Below are 21,404 nucleotides of genomic sequence, written 5' to 3'. Positions count from 1 at the left end.
AAATGCATTAAATTCAACAAAACAGGTGAATACAATTTTTTGCATTTTTTTCATTGTCTTGTAAAGAGAAAAATAATTCTGTGTGCTTTTTACTGAACAAATTTTTTCACATTTTAGGGTGGTCATGCCCAGGGTGGGCTATCCGTTGGACCAGGGGCAGGCAAATATTTTTGACTGAAGGGCCACATCAGGTAGGCCAGTGGTTCTCAAACTTTTTCAGCGTACGGCCACCCTTGTGTACGGTGCATACCTTTGCGGCCCCGCTAATGAAAATTTATGACAAAAAACCGTTCTAAAACTTAAAGGGATACTTCACCGATTTAGCATTCAGCTTTGTATCTGTAGAAACCCGGCAGTATTACTGAATGACCATGTTTCCCTCCCTCATTTCCCCCTGAGAGGAGAGATATCTGCATTTTGGTTCTGCAAAAAAGTCCTCCGATGATGTAATATGACGATTTTTGCATCATCGGAGGACTTTTTTGCAGAACCAAAATGCAGATATCGCTCCTCTCAGGGGGAAATGATGGAGGGAAACATGGTCATTCAGAAATACTGCCGGGTTTCTACAGATACAAAGCTGAATGCTAAATCGGTGTAGTATCCCTTTAACATTCTAATAAAAACATTAAATTATACAAAGTAGTGCTTTTGGTTAGTAGCCTTATTTTTTTTAGGTTTAATTACACAGAATTCATGATAAATTAATGTATTTTATAAAATGTCATAATTGAGAACCACTGAGGTAGGCTTTTGAAATACATTTGAAGAGTCAAGACGAATTTAGCTTTATTTATTACAAATCAACACTCAAGTAATACTTTAATAAAGTTAGACATGAACATTTCTTCTTTACCCTGCTTTTAAAAACACAGTTTCATATTTTAAAAAAAAACTACCACTCCTCTTATGCATATCATATTTACAGTTCTAAAGTAAACATAACAATCAAAGTAATATTTAGCATAGTAGGACGCAACTCTCGTTGTGAGCCATATTTAAATCATACGGAAAATTAACCATGGCTTTATTTTGGTAGTAACCATGATTTAGCAGATTAATTACCATTTGTATTACTGTAGTTTTACTACAAAAAATACCATTGTTATTATTGTGAGATCATAGTAAATTTGTGGTTTCTACAAATAAAACTATGTTTACTACACAGTAGTTTAATCATGCTTAATTTTCTTAAGGGTAAATCATCACAAGTATATTGCTTGATCATAATTACATATCAATTATCATAAAAAATATGGTAAAAACCAGTATGAAAGCCGGTTGTGGTCTTAAAAAACAATACATTTGGGCAAATAACACATACCACTTCTGTCTGATGCTGCTAAAACATTTTGCTGTAAATTCTGTGTTAAACACGCGACATTCAAAGTTTATCTTTAATTTTATTGCAGTACTCATTTTTCACTTAATTCAGTGAGGCAGGAGTCAAAATGTATATGTGGTCTTTGTCACCCCTACAGCTGGTAGCGCCCTAGGCGACCACCTAGTCTGTCTATGCCTAGAAACAGCCCTGGGGCCGGTGCCATCCCACACCACCCCTAGACACACCCCTGCTACTAAACGACCACATGAGGCACTTTCTGTAGCAAACTCTGAAATATTTATTTAACATCCTTTTACAGTAGCCTACATCTTATTTTTGCACCTTTCGTTCTGTTCTGTGAACTGCTTCTATACTAATTGTTTTGTGGCTATATTTAATTTTGTACATTTCACATTAACTTATTTCAAATCAAGATCCAAATCAAGAGTCTTTGTGTGTTTCATGAAATGTATTTATCCAAACTCTCAATAGCATCCACATCAGAGTATTTTCTCCATTCATCTGGAATCTTTCCGCTCCCCTCATAGGTTTTCTTGTAGTACTCTTCCAGATTCTTCTGAAATTTGCACACAAACCATTTCCAGTAGGGCAGCTCAGAGAGATCAGGGGTGATGCTCCACTTAGCATATTTAGGACCTCCTTTTCTGTATTCCTTCCACAGGCACAAAACATCTGAGTTTGGGTCTGGATAAAATGATCGATCACTGGCTACTGCTGATGTGCAGATGTTGATAGCTAGGTTTGTTGTTCCTTTATAATGCCACCCATTCAGTCCAATATTACGATGGAAAGGGACACTGTGATCTCCATCATGGTCTTCTATGGTGTTGGTGCAAATGGCAGCACAGAAAGGACATTGAACCCAACAGCACCGACAGAAATGATTAATCAGAATCTCATCTGGTCTGTCTCTGTTGTTCAGCTTCAATGGAAATGTTTCTTCAGTAAATCTACTGCTGATGTCAGACATTACAGAAGGAATCTCTTTTATTATAACATCTTCCAAGACAGTGGTTTCAACATCAGTAAAATTCACTCCAGTGAGGTCACTTACAGAGAAAACCAGAACATCAGAGAGCAGATGTGTGAAATGAGTCAACCATGAATGAACATCTCCATTGATCTCTTTAATGTGTTTGGTGGACTCTTGTGCTGCGTTTATGATCTTCTGCTCCAGCTGTGTAATGTTTTTCTCCATCTTAGGTTGAACACTATCATGAAATCTTTCAGTGATGTACTGACTGACTTCACCTCTGATGAAATCTTTAAAGTGATCTCTGGGATTCTCAATGTAGTTCATGTATGCTTGAAAATTATCTGTTCTAGCCAACATTGTCAGGATGTGTTTCTCCAGTTTTGATCTGTTTCCATTCAGTGATTCACAGTTTGTCTTCATTTCATCTGCTAAATCTCTGGCTGTTTTCTTGTAGACATTCTGCTCAATGGTCTCTTTAAGTTTATTACAAATACATTTAGCAGTAATGGCAGCTGATGTTGCACCTTTACAGTATTTCTGGAAAATCCTGTAGTACTCTTCTTTCTTTCTTTTAAAATACAGAACAGGATTATTTGCTTCAGTGAATAATCTGTGTTGATCAGTAAATGTCTTGTTTGCTCTCTGACAAATACAAACTATCAAATCCCTGAAGAATTCTCTCTTGAACGCATATTTCACTTTTGGCTTTCCTTCATGATCAGTTATTTTTGTCTTTATGTAATCCATGAGTTGTTGAATGCAGCTGATGTTGTAGCCCATCTTTGCAATGTTATATGACTGAATCATTTGATCTGTGTCATCAGCAATTTCATTGATTAATCTTCTTATCTGAACTTCATCCTCTGGAGATAAAACAAAGCCAAAGCCCAACATCTCTTTAGCTTCTTTGCAGACATGTTTGATGGATGCCGTTTTCCAATTTGATTTCTTTAACTTCACATAAACTGAATAGCTTAGCACATGGAACATATTAATGTTCTCATAGTTTATAGGGATACTTGGATAGATGTTTCTGAGGAGATCTGTCACATCTTTTAAAATATTGATGTTTTTAACTGTAGGAGTGCTTCTGATGATTTTTTCCATCTGCTCTTTCCAAAATGAATCAAACTCTTTTTTCATGATATTTTCATTATTTGCTTTGTCTTTTAGTTTCATGGCAAGTTCTTTGCTCTTTTCAAAAAGATGGTTTTCATGTTGTGTCCTCTGAGCATCAATCTTTTTCTTCATGTCTCGCTGCTGAAGAACCTGATTTAATTTCTTCTTTGTCTCCATCACAATGTTTTCCTGAAGCTCTTTGATTTTTATTTTAAATGAAGTTTTCCACTGATTCAGTACTTCAGTATCTCTGTCTTTCTCAAAGAAATCTGACATTGTCTTTTTCACTTCTTCACTTTTTACATGAAGTTTGTTTTGAAGATCAGAATCCTCAACTTCATGAACTGCTTCATTTTCTATTCTGTTGTGTAGTTTGTTTTCAATGTCCAGCATTGCACTTCGAAGGCTCCAGCTCCACTTGCTGTATTCTGTCTCTATTCTCCTGTAAGTTGTGATTTCCAGGGAATTTCTGAAACTGAACACAAACTGTTCATTCAGCAAAGCCTCCCAGAGATCTTCAATACGTCCTCTTAGGTGTGACAGCATTATGCCATTTGATTTTGAAGCATGTGTTAAAATAGATTTTTTCAGATCCAGAACATTCTTACAGTAGGTTGGGTTTGGTGGCGCCATTGGTGGACTTCCCTCCCACAGCTGAGCAAAATATTTCACATCTTTCTGAACATCAAATGCAATGACATCATTGAAATATCCTGCATCACTGACTTCTTCTTTAGCAGCGAGTTTTGTCATCTCATCCAGTGTCTCCTGCAGTCGTCTTCTTCCCACCATGTTTTTATCTCCAGCTGTGACGTCTGAAACATTCTGATGTACAAACATACAGCTGGGATTCAGATGGACTTTCTTCATCCTCATGAAGGCCTGGACAACAATCTGGAGAATTTCCTGCATCTCAGATGGGTTTTCTCCCATGATGTTGATCAATGTCAGATTTCCAAGACCAACAACAAATGTGGCCAATTCATTATCATGATTTCTTGAGGACCTTCCACCTTCCAGTTCTGGTGCACGAAGACCCTCAGTATCAACAACCAGAATATAATCAAACTTCATCTGTTGTTTCATCTCCTCTGATACTCTGATCAGCTGCATGAAAGCTCCTCTGGTGCATCGACCAGCACTGACAGAAAACTGAAGACCAAACATAGCATTGAGTAAAGTAGATTTACCAGAGCTCTGAATCCCTAAAACTGACAGCACAAAAACTCTCTGATCTCCCAGTTTCTGGATGAGTTGATCTAAAACAGCTTTAACCCAGATGAGAGGAACATGAGCAGCATCTCCATCCATCAACTCCAGTGGAAATCCAGAGATCATCATCTCTGCTGCAAGACTCGGGAGATCAGAGAAATAGTTTTTCTTCATAGATGACCATGATTCATAGATCTGACCGAGCTCTCTAACAAAGTGTTCCAAGCCAAAGGTTGTTTTATTGATTTGTTCTGATATTTTCTCGAGCTCTGTTTGTTTAATCTGCAGTTGGTCTTGTTTATCTGGCTTTTGTTTCAAAGCAGAAACTTCATTCCATATCATATCAAACTCCTTATGAAGTTCACAAAGATTTTTAGAAGTGCCCTCATCCAACAGATTTATCATCCATGTCAGAAAATACTTCTTCTCATTGGTTTTCAGTGATCTCAGTGCTTCAAAAAATATCCTCATAAACTCTGTTGATCCTTGTGACATTTGTTTTTCTCTTATTTCCTTCATTAGTTTCAGTTTGGTGCTTTTATCTTCTTCCAGATTTTCTCCTCTTAGATGACGAAGCTCTTTGTTTATTTTACACCAGTCGTGCCACAGTTTCCCCTGACAGGGCAGATTTGTTTCTTTAACTTTTGATGGATCTTCATCATTCAGTGATCTCATCATCTGAAGCGCCACATCTTTTCCTCTCTGACACTCTTCATTATTCTCATCTACTTGAATTCCTGTGTGTTCAGCCACATCTTCCAGTTTAAAAGTCTTCTTGTGCTGTTTCAGACTCAATCTGATTGTCTCTCTTATCTCAGTAGATAGATCAGATTGATTTTTGTTCAAAAGACCAAAGATGAATTTTCCATCTGTCAGTTTAGTTTTATCACAGTTATTGTCTGTGAGGAGACAAATAAGAGGCTGAGGAGATCTGAAGAGTGACTTCACCAAACCCTTATACTGGTTCTTCTGTCCAAAATCAGATAAGAAGAGGACATTAACTGAAGACATACTGGTTAAAATCTCATATTGTTTCTCATTGTCTCCTGCATCACCATGAAGATCACAGAAGGCAACACAGTCAGTAAATTGATCTGTGTTTTTTTCAGAGGGACAGTACCAGGCGATCTCCACCACGCCATCCATCAGTAGTCTGGTTCTGCTGCTTCCTGAGCAGTTTCTGTGGAAGAACGTGTTGTGTTTCTCATTGATCAAACTGTTTATCAGCTGAGACTTTGATGAAGACAAAGAGCCAAACCTGAAGAACGACACCATTGGAGTTTCTGCTTTGTACACAGGCTGGACTTCACTGATGATCTCATTGTCATTATTTCTCATCATCCAGCTCTTGTTGATTTGTCTGAATGTCCAGAGAGGAAACTCAATCTGTTGTGTGAATGGATGAGGAACAAGCAGAGGAAGAGCAAACTGACACTGTGAGAGTTTAGTGACCATCAGCTGCTTTAGGAAACTATCAGCACAATGAAACACAGCCATCTGAACATCCATCACATGAATATTAAAGTCAACTTCAGGGTCGTAGTTTGCAGGTGTTTGTTGATCTTCTCTGTGTTTTATGTGAGTTTCTCTTGCTCTGTAGTTCATGTTCAACAGTTTTAGTAGGAATGAGTTTACAAGTTCAGTTTCTCTCTGTGGCTCTTGAGACTGAAGTGAAGATTCTGTGATTTTAAGAAAATCTTCTGTTCTCAGTTTATCTTGATGTCTGTTTGTTAAATTTAATTTACTGAAGAGTTTATCAAGCTGTTTGCTGATCTTTGGTTCAATTATCTGTAAATAGATACATGAATATATCTTAAACAATATATTAAACAAATTATATTATTAATATATTATTATATTTGTTTTGTGTTGGCAGTGCCAACTTGGCAGATATTCAAATACACAATAAAGTTAGAAAAAACATTTTTTTTTAAAGAGCAAATAAGTAAAACTTCAGTAAAAACTAATTATAAAGAAATTAACTTCGCTGTTAAAATTGAAGTTTCATCATTGAGGAGAAACTGAGGAAGCAGAAAGATGAATGAAAGCATAAATAATAAACACGATAAATAGTGAAAGAAAACAGTGTGTTGTTTAAACAGCAGATCATTCACAGTTTATATTAGAGACATCCCTAAAACACTGAATATCTCAGAATATGATCTACAATATAAACCTGACTTATGATGATTTTTATTGATGACTTACCAGATGACTTGAGTCTGTTTGAGAGCAGCAGATTTTAATTCTCTCTATTTCTCTTCTTCTGTCTTCTTCATACTCCTCTGTTTTTACTCTCATGAGTTTATCTTCACACTTTTGTTCAATCAGATGAATTTTATCTTCATAAATCTTTCTTGCTTCTTCTCTCAGATGTTTCTCATTCTGGATCATTTTTTCAAGGATCTTCTGTTTTTCTCTCCAGTTTTGTTTCTCTTCCTCCCTCTTTCTTTCATCATCTTGCATCTGTTTCTGTGTTTCCTCAAGTTTTCTCTTTAGTTGCTGTTGTTCTTGTTTTTTTGTCATCTCGATTTCTTTCATCTTTTCTCTGTATTTTTCTTCATTGTTTTTCTTCTCTCTATGTTGATTAAGACTTTCTTCCTCCATCATCTTCTTCATTCTCTCTATCTCTGTGTTGTGTTTTAACTGAAGGTCTTCTCTTTCTCTTTCTGTTCTCTCTTTCTCTTTTTTAATTTTCTCATACTGGTCCAACATCATTTGTTCTTTCTCTTTTCTTTTCTTATCTTCTTCTTCTTTTCTCAATCTTTCATCTTGTTTCTCTCTCTCATATCTTTCTTGTTCTATTTTCTTCTCATCTTCCATCTGTCTCTTTTGCTCTTTCATTTCTCTTTCATATTTTTCTTCTTTCTCTTTAAACTCATCTTTTCTCTGTATCTCTCTCTCATGATTCAGTCGTTCATTCTCTCTTGTATTCATGAGTTGTTTGTCATATATTATCTGGAGATCTTTGTTTTCTTTCTTTATTTCCTCAATTTCATTTTTTAATGTCTCTCTTTCTCTTCTCATCTCATCTTCCATCTGTCTCTTTTGCTCCATCATTTCTCTTTTATATCTTTCTTCTGTCTCTCTAAACTCATCTTCTCTTCTCTTTCTCTCTCTTTCATGATTCTGTCGTTCAGTCTCTATTGTATTCATCAGTTTGTCTACTTTTGTCGTATATTTGATCTGGAGATCTTTGTTTTCTTTCTTTGTTTCCTTCATTTCATTTTTTAATGTCTCTCGTTCTCTTCTCATCTCGTCTCGCAGCTGTTTTTCTTGCTCCTTCATTTCTTTTTTATATCTTTCTTCTCTCTCTATAAATTCTTCTTCTCTTTTCTGTCTCTCTTGCTCATGATTGTGTTTTTCTTCCTCTATCATCTTCTTCATTGTCTTTATCTCCTCATCTTTCTCTCTGCTCAGTTGTTCAATTTTCTCCATCAGTATCTTTATTTGTTGTTCTTGTTTTTCTTGCTCCATCTCTCTGAATATTTTAGATGAGTAGTAACTCCCTCCATTTGCTGTCACCATGTCGTCTATTTTCTCCAGCAGGACAGAAACTTGTGTGTGATCTCTATTTTTATTATTAAACACATGATATCTGTTTCCACACTGTTCAGTGATGTTCATTAAGGCAGATTTTGAGTTTCCCAAGTACTCTTCAATGGTTTTATCTTCAAGCTCCTCTTCTCTGGTGAAGAGTATCATGGTGTACATTAAAGAGTTTTCACCAAAAGTCTCTTGAATGATCTTCACTGATTCTTCCTCCTCTTTTGTGAAGCGTTGAGCTAAACTCAGTACAATAATAAACACATGAGGTCCTGGCAGTGTCATTGAGATACATTCGGTCATTTCTCTTTGAATCTCTTCATGACTCAGTTCAGTATCAAACAGTCCTGGAGTATCAATCACAGTGATGCGTCTGCCGTTAACTTCAGCTGTTTCTCTCTGACACTCTTTAGTAATGGACCCTTGTGATGTGACTGATTTAAATGTATTTCTCCCTAAGATTGTGTTTCCTGTTGCACTTTTCCCAGCTCCAGTTTTTCCCAGCAGGACAATCCTCACATCATCTGAACCATCTCTAACATCTTCAAAAGAGAAAATGGCATTAGATATAAACATAACTTGATGTTGTTAAGGTGTTGTAGGAAATGTTAACACAATACAAAGTGATTGCAAATGAGTTCTACTTGAAAGATCTGAGTAGAAACATACACTTGTGTCCTATTTCACCTATTACATTATTTTATTAATTCAATAACTCAATAATAACTTTAATTTATTTTATCATTCATTTTATTCTATCTAGTTGTTCTATTTTAAATTACTTTCCTAATACTGTTTAAATCTTATGTTGGCGCTATATTGACTTTTAATGCTAATAAGAGTCCCCAATGGTCTCCATCTCAAGGTTTTGCTTTATGTTACAAGAATGTTGTGAAACAGTACATTTTCATAGAAAATGTCCTGATTCAATTTTAATCTGAGTAAGAATTACAATAATGAGTGAAGCACAAATTAAACTTAATCAAGATTTCAACATAAAAGTACTTTACACATAGCAAAACATAACTGAACATCCATATTTACATCAGAAATCTACTGTACTGTATGTGTTCAGCCATCTACTGTGTGTGATGTAAACATTTTCTGTTAATTACCCTGTGTCGGAATCCGTTTCTTCTTCATCTCTTCAAATTTAAGAAGTTTCTCCAGCTGTGCATCCCAAAATGTTTCTGTGGAGTAAAAGCTTCTGTTGTTTTCTTCCATCATCTGCATCAGTTTCTCCATCAACATGAACACTTGTGTGTTAAGACAGATAAAGTCATGTCTTCCTCCAAAACTCTCAACTACAGACTTCATTTCTTCATTTAGTTCTGCTGTTCTGTTCTCTGATTTCTGGATTATGAGGATCATGGTGTGTTTGTTGATTCTTGAGCTGAATATTCTCTGAATCTTCTCTGTTTCTGCTTTATCTTCATCAGTCAGTGGACCATCATCAATAATGAAGAGAAACACATGAACTCCAGGATCACAGAGAGACACACAGCTGAGAGCCTGACGCATTATTTCTTCATCTGAGAGTTGAGGGTTAAACAGAGCTGGTAGCTTCACCAGAGTCATCAGATGTCCACACACTTTACCATTTAACCTCACACAATCTGAGCTTCTTATCTCTTCATCTTCTGGCTCTGATCTTCTCTCACTCTGATTCAGGATCAGGCTTGAAACTGAAGATTTTAATCTGCTGTCATTTCCACACAGAACAACATTCAGCTTTGGCAAAGCGTTGATTATCTCTGACACTGAAACAAAAAGATAACATCTGTTTGCTGGAATACAGAGAAAGGTAACACAAAAATATACACCTATGCCAATTTTAGTTCCCTTTTAAGGGTTAGGGTTAGGTGATGCAATGGGAACACCAATGTGTATCTAATTCAACCAATGGTGGAGAGAGCCAGGAAGTATACTGGGAGCCAGGAAGTATACTGTAAAAGGCGACCTCACTCAAGATGCCCTCACTAGCTTTATTGCCTCAGTCGGCTATCTGTGTGTGTGAATGCGTGTTTGAATAGCTTAACTGAGTGTAAAAGCAACAGAAAAGTCACAGACGCTTTTAAGAGGGCTGCATGTGTTTACTGTAAAACCTCCCACTGCTCTTCTTTGAGGTGGTGTGCAAAATCTTTACTGCCGGGAGGGATTCGGGAGCCCGCATGTCGGCTTCTCCTGTCCCGACCTGTTGCCCGTGACTTGCGGTTCGAGCCTCGCCCCAACCGGTCTATTCAATTCAATTCAATTTTATTTATATAGCGCTTTTCACAATAAGTAATTTTTTCAAAGCAGCTTTACATTAACCCCTTTGCTGTCACCCACCCCTTTTAAGTGTGTGGGGGGAATTTGATGTGCACCTTTAAATTAATATAACTCTGGCATTTTTTTGTCTAGAAGCCTGATCTTGGTCTTGTTTTAAAGAAGACAATTTAAGGTTTTTCACTGATATTAAACAGAAAAAATGTTATAGCAGTTTAAATTTCTTTTAATAAATAAAAATAATTCCATAACATATTAATTTTATAAATAAAACTATAAAAATGTAAATATTTCAAAAAAGAAATAATGCAAAAATGAAGCCATAAGTCTCAAGTTGTTGTGATTCAATTTTCAAGGTAAAATCACAAAAGGTTTGTGTGACTTTTTTTGTCGTTTTACCAACAAAGGCCACTAGGTGTCAACGGTTTGCTGCATACTCTTGCTGCAAATTAATAAATAACTGTCACTGCATTATTATTGCTGCTAAAATGTTTTGAAATATGAAAACTACAGTCTTGGAGCTTTCCAATGATATATAGTTTGTCAACATTTTTGAAGATTTATAATATGATATTAGAATTATGAATATATAAAATTAATATGCATTCCTATGGGGGGTGGGGTCATGTAACTAAAAACTGTCACTACATTATTTCTATCATCAGATGACCTTAAAATATGAAAACTACATTCTGAGAGCTTTCCAGTGATATATAGTTTATTAAGATTTTTTAGGTTTAGAGTAGGGGTTTAGTGTTATAAATATGTAAAATCAAATTGGGCCTACAGGTGGGCCCGTGACATTTTAGAAACTGAGTCTCACTACGTCATAATTCTCCCAAAATGGTGAGGAGTTCGTTCTTCCGAGTCTGAACTTGCAAGTTCGAACTACGAAGGACACAAGTCGAACTTGCAAGTTCAGACTCGGAAGAACGAACTCCTGACGCGAAATGCATTCTGGGAAACTTCGCTGTCATAAGTCCACACAAGTCTCCTCTGATGCATCCTCGATAAAATGAGCTGATCAAGAACACATCCGGGGATTTTATGTGAACTTGGGCTTGATGCGAACTTTGAATTGGAACAGTACTTGGGCCGCGACTGATGACGTTTCACAAGTCCACAAGAACACAAGTACAGACAAGAACGCATATTGAGAAACGTCGGTGCGTCTCCGTTTTCAGCTCCTCCGCACCTGCACGCGGCTAATCTCGCCGATTGGTTACATCCAGCCACAGCCGATGTCGAACACACCTATTGCGTCTCACTGCAGAAGCTCCTGACTGGTAGCCAGAGAAACATTAATTTACAAGAGCACATGCGTGTAAGCTGACTGGTTGAAGCAATGTATGCTACACACGATAAGGTTTGGCTACATTTTAGAGCAGGAAGTGAAATCCCTTTTGCTCAAAGACGCTATAGAGAAAGACACATAGGGCTGAGAATGAACGGCAAGAAAAGTATATAACTCCCAACGCAGGTGATCACACACTTTTACTGATTCAAAAAGGTTTATTATTTTACAACACAGCATTTATTAGACTTACTGTTAGGGCGTTCACCAGATGGACTTCGCCTTCTTCTAGGGACTGCGTCTAAAATAAAACACATCTGCTATAAGCCACCAATGCTTTTATGTGTTTTGGAAAACAAACAAACAAACAATAATTTTTCCCATATTCATCAGTAATCCACTTATAACTGCAAACACACTGCACTTTTACATACTGTCAGTAAATCTATTAGTTAGTTCAGAAGTTACAGGGATGTTAGAAACTGATACTAATGTAAAATTTGTTACATTAGTATCTCTAGGTCCCGTATTTTGTACAAAAATATTTTTGTACAAGCAAAAAATTAAATGGCAGGAAACAAGTCGGCACAGAGATGAGAACATTTATGTTAATCCTCTGTTTTGTTGTAAATTACTCACATAATGTTAAACTGTGCATGTTGTAAAGCAGGGGTTTTCAAGCTTTTATCAGCCGAACCCCCTTGACCTTAATTATTTACTTGAAGTACCCCCCCCCCCAAGTGAATATTTAAACTGCATTTGCTTGTTTAACTTCAAAAACATTTATTTTTCATCTGTTGTAAAGTTTTTTATCAGTAGTATTTTAAATCTTCCTGGACCTTTATCTGGGAATTTTCTTTAACTGGTACATGAAACGAATCTATCCATTTTGCTCAATGTTCTCAGTTTGCTGATAATCTAGTGATGTGTAACAGTCACATGATATGCAGATTAACCAAATAAAATGTATATTTTTGTTAATGTTTTATTTAGATATTTTATTTAAAAGTTATTTATTTACAATATAATTTAATTGTAATTGATTATTTTTTATCAACTCATGAACCCCCTGTAACTCACTCATGAACCACAAGAGGTTCGCAAACCCCAGTTTGGGAAACCCTATTGTAAAGAACTGGGAGACCACAAACTGATGATACATGATTCTCATTTACTGTACTGAATTAATGGAAAGTTGTAATATCTTTTTGTGGAGATACATTGCATTACTTTTTAACTTCTATCTCTTTAAAATGTTCATGCCATGACTTCAGACATGATTTTACTCAGCCAATATTAAATATATCAAAGTTATATTTACACAGTATGTTCTTTATATTATGTACAGTATTATTTTATGTAGAAAACAGAAAATCACAAACAAAATACTTTTTGTATTTTGTACTTTTTGTCACAATTATCTGCATGTATGAACCTAAAGGTTTTTGAGTTGAGGTTCATACAGATTATATAATGGTTAATCTTTGTTGAATTTTCTCTAAATATTTGATTACTGTTCTGTATTTTTTTATTAAATTTACATTTGCACAATAAATCATCTGCTAGCAACAGCCATGGTCTCTGACTAAACACTGATACCTGGTGGTCAAAAGCAATAGCAAAAGTAATAGGTCAGTATTATCAAATTGCAAACAAAGACTTTGGACAGCTAAGTTGGCTTGTATGTTTGTTGTAAAATGGGTGCGGTAGGAAGCCCAGCGTCAAATTTTTTCATAGAGACCAAAATTGTAAATGGCACTCCTGACTATATATACAGTATTTCAGACAATATTACATTCTGTACATACCAATGTTCTCTAAACCAATACGATACAGTAAACTAATTATCTTAAACTATTACATTTTAACAAATATTACATCTAATAATTTGACTATGCGGGAAAACCCAAACACAACAGCACATGTAATGATATCTGGCCCTAGAAAGAGTACTGTACATTATAACAGAGATGTGAAAAAAACAGGTAAAAAACAGAAAACCTGTTGGACAATGGCCAGACAACAAATCCTCATTAACAGATGGACAGACCCAAAAAAGAGAGATCGTCTTCACACACAGTGTCTCCACGACACTTGTATTATTGCACTATAGTTCAAACATTGTTTTAATTATTTTACATCTATTATATACTGTTTATTTTGCTTTTCCTTTGTTAATAATCTACATTGTTTAGCATTATTTTACTTTACAGCTTGTTACTGTAATTTTTACAGTAGTGTCACTGTAATTTTAATTTACAGACTTTCCCTGTATTTTCTGATTACTGTAAAAAACTGTATTTTTTACAAAAATGCTGTAATTTAATTTACAGACTTTGCCTGCATTTTGATTAGTGTAAAAAACTGTATTTTTAAACTAATGCTGTATTTTTTTACAGTAAATTACTTATAATTTAGTATGTAAATGCAGTATAGTATTCTAATGATTAAAACTGGCCACTGAAATACATTTAAGGCAAACTTTACACTTTATGTAACTGCATAACATGTTGTACATAACTTAATTCACCTATTATTTCACAAAATTAAAAAATAACACAAGCTTTAAAAACAGTTCAAAATTTATTTAAATTTAATATATAACTTTTACATTTGCATGGAAAATGTCAAAACATATTTTTTGAATGTTTTTTTTAATGGACATGAAATTAAATATTTTTAAAGTAATTGAAACATGTACATTGTGTTGCCCTTCACACAGAAAGAGGAATATCTAAAAAACTGCATAACTTTAAAGGCACAATATTAAATATATTTAGCTAGAGGTTACTAAACAACGATGACAACAACAATGGCATAGCTTGATAATGCTATAAAAGAGTGTGGAACAATGGGTCTTTACCTTCACTGTTGATAGGAATCAAATCCAATAGGACTCACAAATAATTTTCGTGGATGACGAAATGAAATGAAGTTGTATAATTGTTACATAAAAAACAGATTAATTGTCACCACTGCAGGAACAGTCCAGTATGTCCAAAATGATCCCAAGCGATTCCAATAAACTTCTGGTCAAGGAGAACAATTCGGCTCCAGACTGTGTTCCATCACAGGTTGCGAAAGGCGGCTAAGCAAAAGTAGAAGGACAATATATTAGATATTACAAAACGTAATTATACAGTTAAAGACAGATGCATAACAAATACAGTCAGATACAGATAGAGGGATTATAGATACAGTCAGAAACAGAGCGATGTCAGGGGCTGTTTACACTTATTAAGAGGTGTTTTTGTCGATCGGATCAAAAGTGGACGAGAGAGACACATCACGTTTAGACCTGGTATTTAAATTCGTATCTTTTGTTCACTTTTGACCGCTTCTGTCCTGCATACTTTGAGGGGGTGGTCTGTGAGACTGTGGGCGAGTCTCTCTGTTAAACACGAGTGGGAGTAATGATGAGTTTATATGGACGTGAACTAATATTATGTCAGAGTCAGCTGCTTGTGTTGTAAGTAAACATACTGCACAGTGTTTTGTACATGTTAGATCTTTCTCTGATATTTCAGCGCAATTGACGAAATAAGATTGCACAACTTTCACACGCTTGCAAAATGAAACTACGCGGAGATCAGCCACTTTAGTTTTATCAATGAAAGGCTAAAAATAGCACTGTACATCGTGTGTTCGCGCCAGATGTCAGAAAAGATGTAAAATATTGTGTTCAGTACCTTAGATTAGATAAATGGGCGGAGACATTTGAACACATTTAATCACATGTAAATTTACATTACTAGACTAGAGAACACTACACTAGAAAAAGCTCTAATATATTTGTCACAGAGTGACTTTTTAGGGCGGAGCTAAAGTTGGCGGAAATTGGTTCCGCCCGGACCGTAAAACACAAACACCGGCACTTCCGGGAAATTCCCCGAGGAAAATCAGGCTTCCTGAGGCACAGGTGTGTTAAGTGAGTGTGGCGATTATTGATTGGACAATGGGGAGAAGAGGAGGAGTATATAAAGAGCCTCAGAAGTGGCAAACGGTGCAGTTTATTCTAGCCGATCTGGTGAGAGGAGTTTAGTGTCTGGGTGAAGTCAGCGTTGTGAAGGCGGCGGATACTATTGACTGGGTGAAGACGGAGTTAAGGACACTGGTGATTGGGCTGAGTATATCACATTTAAATGACGATCTGTGAAACAACACATGCAAAACAATAACATACTCTGAGTAACAGCAATAGGAATACTTACCGGTAGTGCCGCCCGAGGGAGACCGCCAGCGATTGATAACCGATGGTGTGAAGAGTATCCGACATCTGGAAGGAGACAAAGGAAGACTGTTATCACCGTTTGTGAGTACCTCTGAACATTTGTAAATTACATCATATTGGAGAGTAAACCATCCAGAGAGTGTTGTGAGTTTTAGCATACAGGTGAGAGGCCCCACTGTGGAAAGGAGTTGTGGGTGAGCCAGGGATCACAAGTACAGGAAGACGCAAGGGGTCGCGGCGGTCACAGTTCGACCCTCCACTGCAATCAGCGGCCAACGAACCTCAGGACGAGTCCTAGTCAGCCGTGGTTGTGACCCTATTTCGCTTAGAGTGTGTGTGGTGCAGTGGGTGAGTCCTTGTCCTTGCCGTGAGTGTGTACACTTGAAACCTTGCAGTGTTATGCTGTGTTTGTGCTGTCAGTAACCACCTCAAGGCTGGACGAGTCGTGGTGAACTAAGTGGACGTCAAGGCTGGTGAGGTGACATCTTATTTATATGCCATCCGCGACTTCCTGCATGGATACCCTACGTTGACGCCCTGCATCGACATCCTGGATCTTCCTGTCCCTGCGGAGGCGGTGGTGAACTAACCAAGTAAGAAAGACCGGTGTGAGAAAAGTGGAAAGCATATATATATGCAAGGAGGAGGCTTGGCTGCTGAAAGAGGAAGGTTAGCTGTGTGGATAACATTACCTGTTGTGAAGCCCCTGTCTAGATCTCTGTGCCGTCTGCTGGAGTAGAGGAGAGGGAAGCGTTCGGCTCAGCACAGCAGTTCCCAGCTCAACCGTTGTCCATTGGAGCCTCAACATAGGCCAGTGCCAAGACGCTCTCGCTGTTTAAGGTCTGTAAGCTCCATTTACTTACTGTTTCGCCATCTACTTGCCAAAAGTCCACCGCCAAGAAAGAATTACATAGGTGGAGCACCCGCCTGTTGTTGAGAAGTCTTAGAGGAGAAAAACTAAAGCCCCAGTCACCTGTAAATTACTTACCTTTCTGCCTAAAGCTAAGAGCCGGCAGATCGAGTTGCACGATACCTGAAGTAACTGTAAAGCCCCAGTCGCCTGGAAATTACTTACCTTTCTGCCTAAAGCTAAGAGCCAGCAGATCGAGTTGTATGTTACCTGAAGTAACTGTAAAGCCCCAGTCATATGCAAATTACTAACCTTCTGCCTAACGCTAAGAGTCAGTGGAGTGAGTTGTAAGTTACCCGAAGTAACCGTGAAGCTCCACTCCCCTGTAAAAAAATACTTGCCTTCTGCTTAAAGCTACGAGCTGCAGTTTGAGTCGTACATTACCCAAATCAAACCCAAAGCCCCAGTCATCGATGAAGTGTTGACTTACCAGTGTTTCCATCACAGATTGAGTTACCTCCCTTCGGCAGTACTTACCTGTGCCACCATCCAAGGGAACTGCGGACGATCACAGCAGCCACTTCTCACCTTTCCAACCGACGGGCGGGGCCGAGCCCGGCAGCAGAAGCACTGCTCATCCGGCCATAGGGCGAGTAGGGACACACCTACGGGACCGACTCGGAGTTGGGCACGTATAAGTGCAGGTATCAATACACCAGCCTCCAAATACTCACCCTCTGTCTCTCCTTGTACCCATGAAGAGAAGAGTGCCCCGGATCGGGCCGCTGAAGCAGAACAAAGAAACTCCATGAATAAGCTGTTTGTCGTCGCAAAAACCAGGAGATAAGCAAAAGGAGGACCCACCGGAGATTTGCTTGCGATAGAGTCCAGGAGACTCGGAACTGTGCCTGCTAGTTGGATTTTAGCTTTCCCCTTTCCCCTCCCCCATAATTTTAAGTAATTTAAATAAAGTTTTGTTTTAATTATACTTACGCTCTTTGTGTGTCTGGTCATTGGGGTACTCTTGAGACCTCCTCGAGGTGGAAACTAGAAAGGGGCGTGACTCACGACCCCTGTGGTCCGCTCCGACCTGTGACATATTCATGTACAAAACACTGTGCAGCATGTTTACTTACAACACAAGCAGCGGACTCCGACATAATATTAGTTCACGTCCATATAAACTTCTCATTACTCCCGCTCGTGTTTAACAGAGAGACTCGCCCACAGTCTCACAGACCACCCCCTCAAAGTATAGATGACAGAAGCGCTCAAAAGTGGACAAAAGAGAAGAATTTAAATACCAGGTGTAAACGTGATGTGTCTCTCTCGTCTACTTGTGATTCGATCGATAAAAACATATCTTAATACCAAGTGTAAACAGCCCCATAGAGTGATGATAGATTAAATACAGTCAGATACAGATTGAGGGATGATAGCTACAGATAGAGAATAATAAAAGAAAAAAAGAGATCTTTGTATGTGTATGTACTTCTTACATTGTAGAAACTCCACTGCAAATTCATCACTTTGCAAAGAAGAGTAGCAACATGTAGGTTCACTGCAACCTGTTTCTTCTGTACCATTGGGCCTGATGTTTACTTTTCCTCCTGACTTCTTTGTTCCTCTCTCCAGATACAGAGCGCTTAAAGAGTCAGAAAATAAATATAATTCGGATTGGTTTCAGTTTTTGAGGCATGTAATTGTTTTTAAAATGAGTCAATATGTTAAAGCATTGTTTCTAAACTCCAGTCCTTAGGACCCAACTCCCACAACGTTTTAAATGCCCCACTAATTTACTAACCTAATTTAGATCTAACATATAATTCAAGTTCAGATATATCATATCTACTAAATGTGATTAACGTTTGACAACCCAGCTAAAGCTAAATGTGAATTACAGTTTATAAAATCATCCTACATAATGTAAAGAACATTCTGTGAAAATATAATCTTGATATATTCAAAGGATTACTCTATTTTCTTAAAAAAAAAAAAAAATCGAGATAATTTACTCACCCCCATGTCATCCAAAACGTTGATGTCTTTCTTTGTTCAGTCAAGAAAAAATTAAGTTTTTGAGAAAAAAACATTCCAGGATATTTTTCATTTTAATGGACTTTATTGGACCCCAACACTTTACAGTTTTAATGCAGTTTAAAATTGCAGTTTAAAATGTCTCTAAACGATTCCAAACGAAGCATAAGGGTCTTATCTAGTGAAATGATTGTCATTTCTACACGCAGAGAGCCGTGTGGCGTGCCAGCGTGACCTCACGTAATGCGTTATGACGTCAAAAAGTCACAGATGACATATGAGAAACTACCGCCCCAGTGTTTACAAGTGTGGAGAAAGAGGACTGTTCCAACGTTGTTGTATGTGGAATGATACCAATTAATGTCTTTGTGTCAGTTTATTGTTTAAAATGTTACGCAAATTGTGTACCTTTCGATGTGCTTACGCAATTACGCAAGGTTGCGCTGGTGCGTCACACGGCCGGTGGAAGACGTGGAGTTGTGGTTTAAAAGTGCACCTTTTTTATTTTTCTTGCCAAAAATGACAATCGTTTTGCTAGATAAGACCCTTATGCCTCGTTTGGGATCATTTAGAGCCCTTTGAAACTGCAATTTTAAACTGCACTAAAACTGTTAAGTGTTGGGGTCCAATAAAGTATTCAAATGAGAAAAATCCTGGAATGTTTTCCTCGAAAAAGTTTTTCTCGACTGAACAAAGAAAGTACTCAACGTTTTGGATGACATAGAGGTGAGTAAATTATCTGGATTTTTTAAAGAAAATTAAGTATTCCTTTAATATTGACTAAGTTTGTGTGAAAGATTGAAATCAATGTAAAATGAAATCAAAATTTGATGCTCCAAATATCATAATTATAAGACTTTAGAATGAATTTCATAGACAGGGTGACATATGTAATGTGCTGAAGATTTAATAGCTACTGTACCTTTGAATGAAGATGATATGCTGTGAACAGAGTGCCAAAGTCAGACAGGAAGCTGGGATGAATGCATCTAGTGTCTCCTAAAACAAATACATGTAACAACAGTTATTTTTAACTGTACTCTTTATCTATACTTTATCTTTACTATTTATCTTTTTACATTTAAACCATATTTTAATGTTAGGGTAATACCTCTTTATTTTAAGCCAAATAAGTTAACAAGAGGCATTACAAACAAACAATAAGCAAATTACACAGTGTATACCTTAAAATATATTAATTATATTCAAATGTAAGTCCCTAGGGATGTCAGATTAAAGAAATCCCCAGACGGAAACACAAATAAACAACTCTCTGTAAATAGAATATAACTTTAAATGTATATTAGGATTTGCTCTTACCTCTCCACCTGCCTGTCCAATTGCTCACCCCACTGTAAAGATATTTACAAATTAAGCACTGTACTGTACACATGTGTATATATAAAAGGATTATGAAATAAGGAAAAAACATTATTAATCAAACGTAATTATCCTGAAGTAATTTAAAGCTAACGTTACCGGGTTAAAGCGCATTGTGTGTGTTTATGTAACTGTTTAGGAACGCGTTTTCGTTCAATCGCATGTGTTAACAGATGGGTGCAAATTTAAACCATACCACAAACACCAAAAACATCAATTGTGCTGATCAACACGAAATCCGCGTAAATCCTAAAGGTCACTGAAATATTTAATCCCAGAGTTTTTGGTTCATAGCTGCTATTGTGCAGGGAAATGTGTGAAATCCTACCAAAACCGCGATGCAGATGAAGCCCATTGCACGTCTCATTCGTGTCCCGCGGACGACTTTGTTCCTCAACTTTCTCACTGAAGCATGTAATTCTTAACGTAGGAACCCAGTTAAGGCGGTATATGTGTGAAATACTACAACGACCGCGCGACTAAAACCCCGCGTCTCATTCGCGTCCCGCCGACGAAGGAGTTCCTGTAAATCCTAATTTTTGACACGGAATGTAACTTAAAGTAGAAAGCCAGTTTTCGTCCGTAGCAGCTATATTTAGCGTCGTGGTATGTGTGAAATACTACCGCGACTGTGCTTTTCAAAACCCGCGTACGTATCATTCGCCCCCGCGAACGGGGAACGGATGCGACAACATGGGCGTTTCCAAAATGAACCACTAATATAACTGTTGGATACTTTCATATACTACTGCACTTACCAAATATTAAAAACTAATACATGAGTAACTTACCTCAGCTGTGAATCACTCCTTGGCGCTTCACGAATCTCGACCGTTGAAGATCCCACAATGCATTCTGAAAATTTGAAATTTACAGCAATACTCTGTATATTGGGTTAAACCGCCACGCGGCCCCACAATGCACTGCAGTTTACAGAAATTTTCTGTATTATTAGAAAAACAGCCCGCTGCTGTAAAATAATGCTGTAATTTTTACAGCAATTCGTTACAGTGTATTAAACAATGAGTAGATAATAATTTCCTTCAGCTGAAATAAAAAAAAAACAAAAAAAAACAAAGAGGATATCTTTTTGGTTGATTGAACAACTACGTAAATTGAAGTCCATCCCTACCTTCAGGGATTTGG

General features: G+C 37.2%; 1 protein-coding gene and 1 long non-coding RNA gene across 2 annotated transcripts; both read right to left on the bottom strand.

The window, feature by feature from the left end:
* Positions 1-1,784: 1,784 nt before the first annotated feature.
* On the bottom strand, positions 1,785-10,371 carry LOC135750308 (interferon-induced very large GTPase 1-like). The gene is made up of 5 exons (XM_073813053.1): positions 10,296-10,371; positions 9,314-9,958; positions 7,747-8,740; positions 7,042-7,551; positions 1,785-6,414 (listed from the first exon to the last, which is right to left on the bottom strand). The coding sequence occupies exons 1-5, from the start codon at positions 10,369-10,371 to the stop codon at positions 1,785-1,787; spliced, it is 6,855 nt and encodes a 2,284-aa protein (XP_073669154.1).
* A 4,068-nt stretch (positions 10,372-14,439) lies between these two features.
* On the bottom strand, positions 14,440-21,404 carry LOC135750281 (uncharacterized). Its single transcript, XR_012335650.1, has 4 exons — positions 20,199-21,404; positions 19,801-19,877; positions 18,341-18,486; positions 14,440-14,848 (listed from the first exon to the last, which is right to left on the bottom strand). It is a non-coding gene; the product is annotated as an uncharacterized lncRNA (long non-coding RNA).

This window comes from Paramisgurnus dabryanus, chromosome 21 (genome assembly GCF_030506205.2).
Source record: "Paramisgurnus dabryanus chromosome 21, PD_genome_1.1, whole genome shotgun sequence".
Lineage (NCBI taxonomy): Eukaryota > Metazoa > Chordata > Actinopteri > Cypriniformes > Cobitidae > Paramisgurnus > Paramisgurnus dabryanus.
Note: the sequence above shows the minus strand (reverse complement) of the source record. Positions and strands in the feature narration are given on the sequence as shown.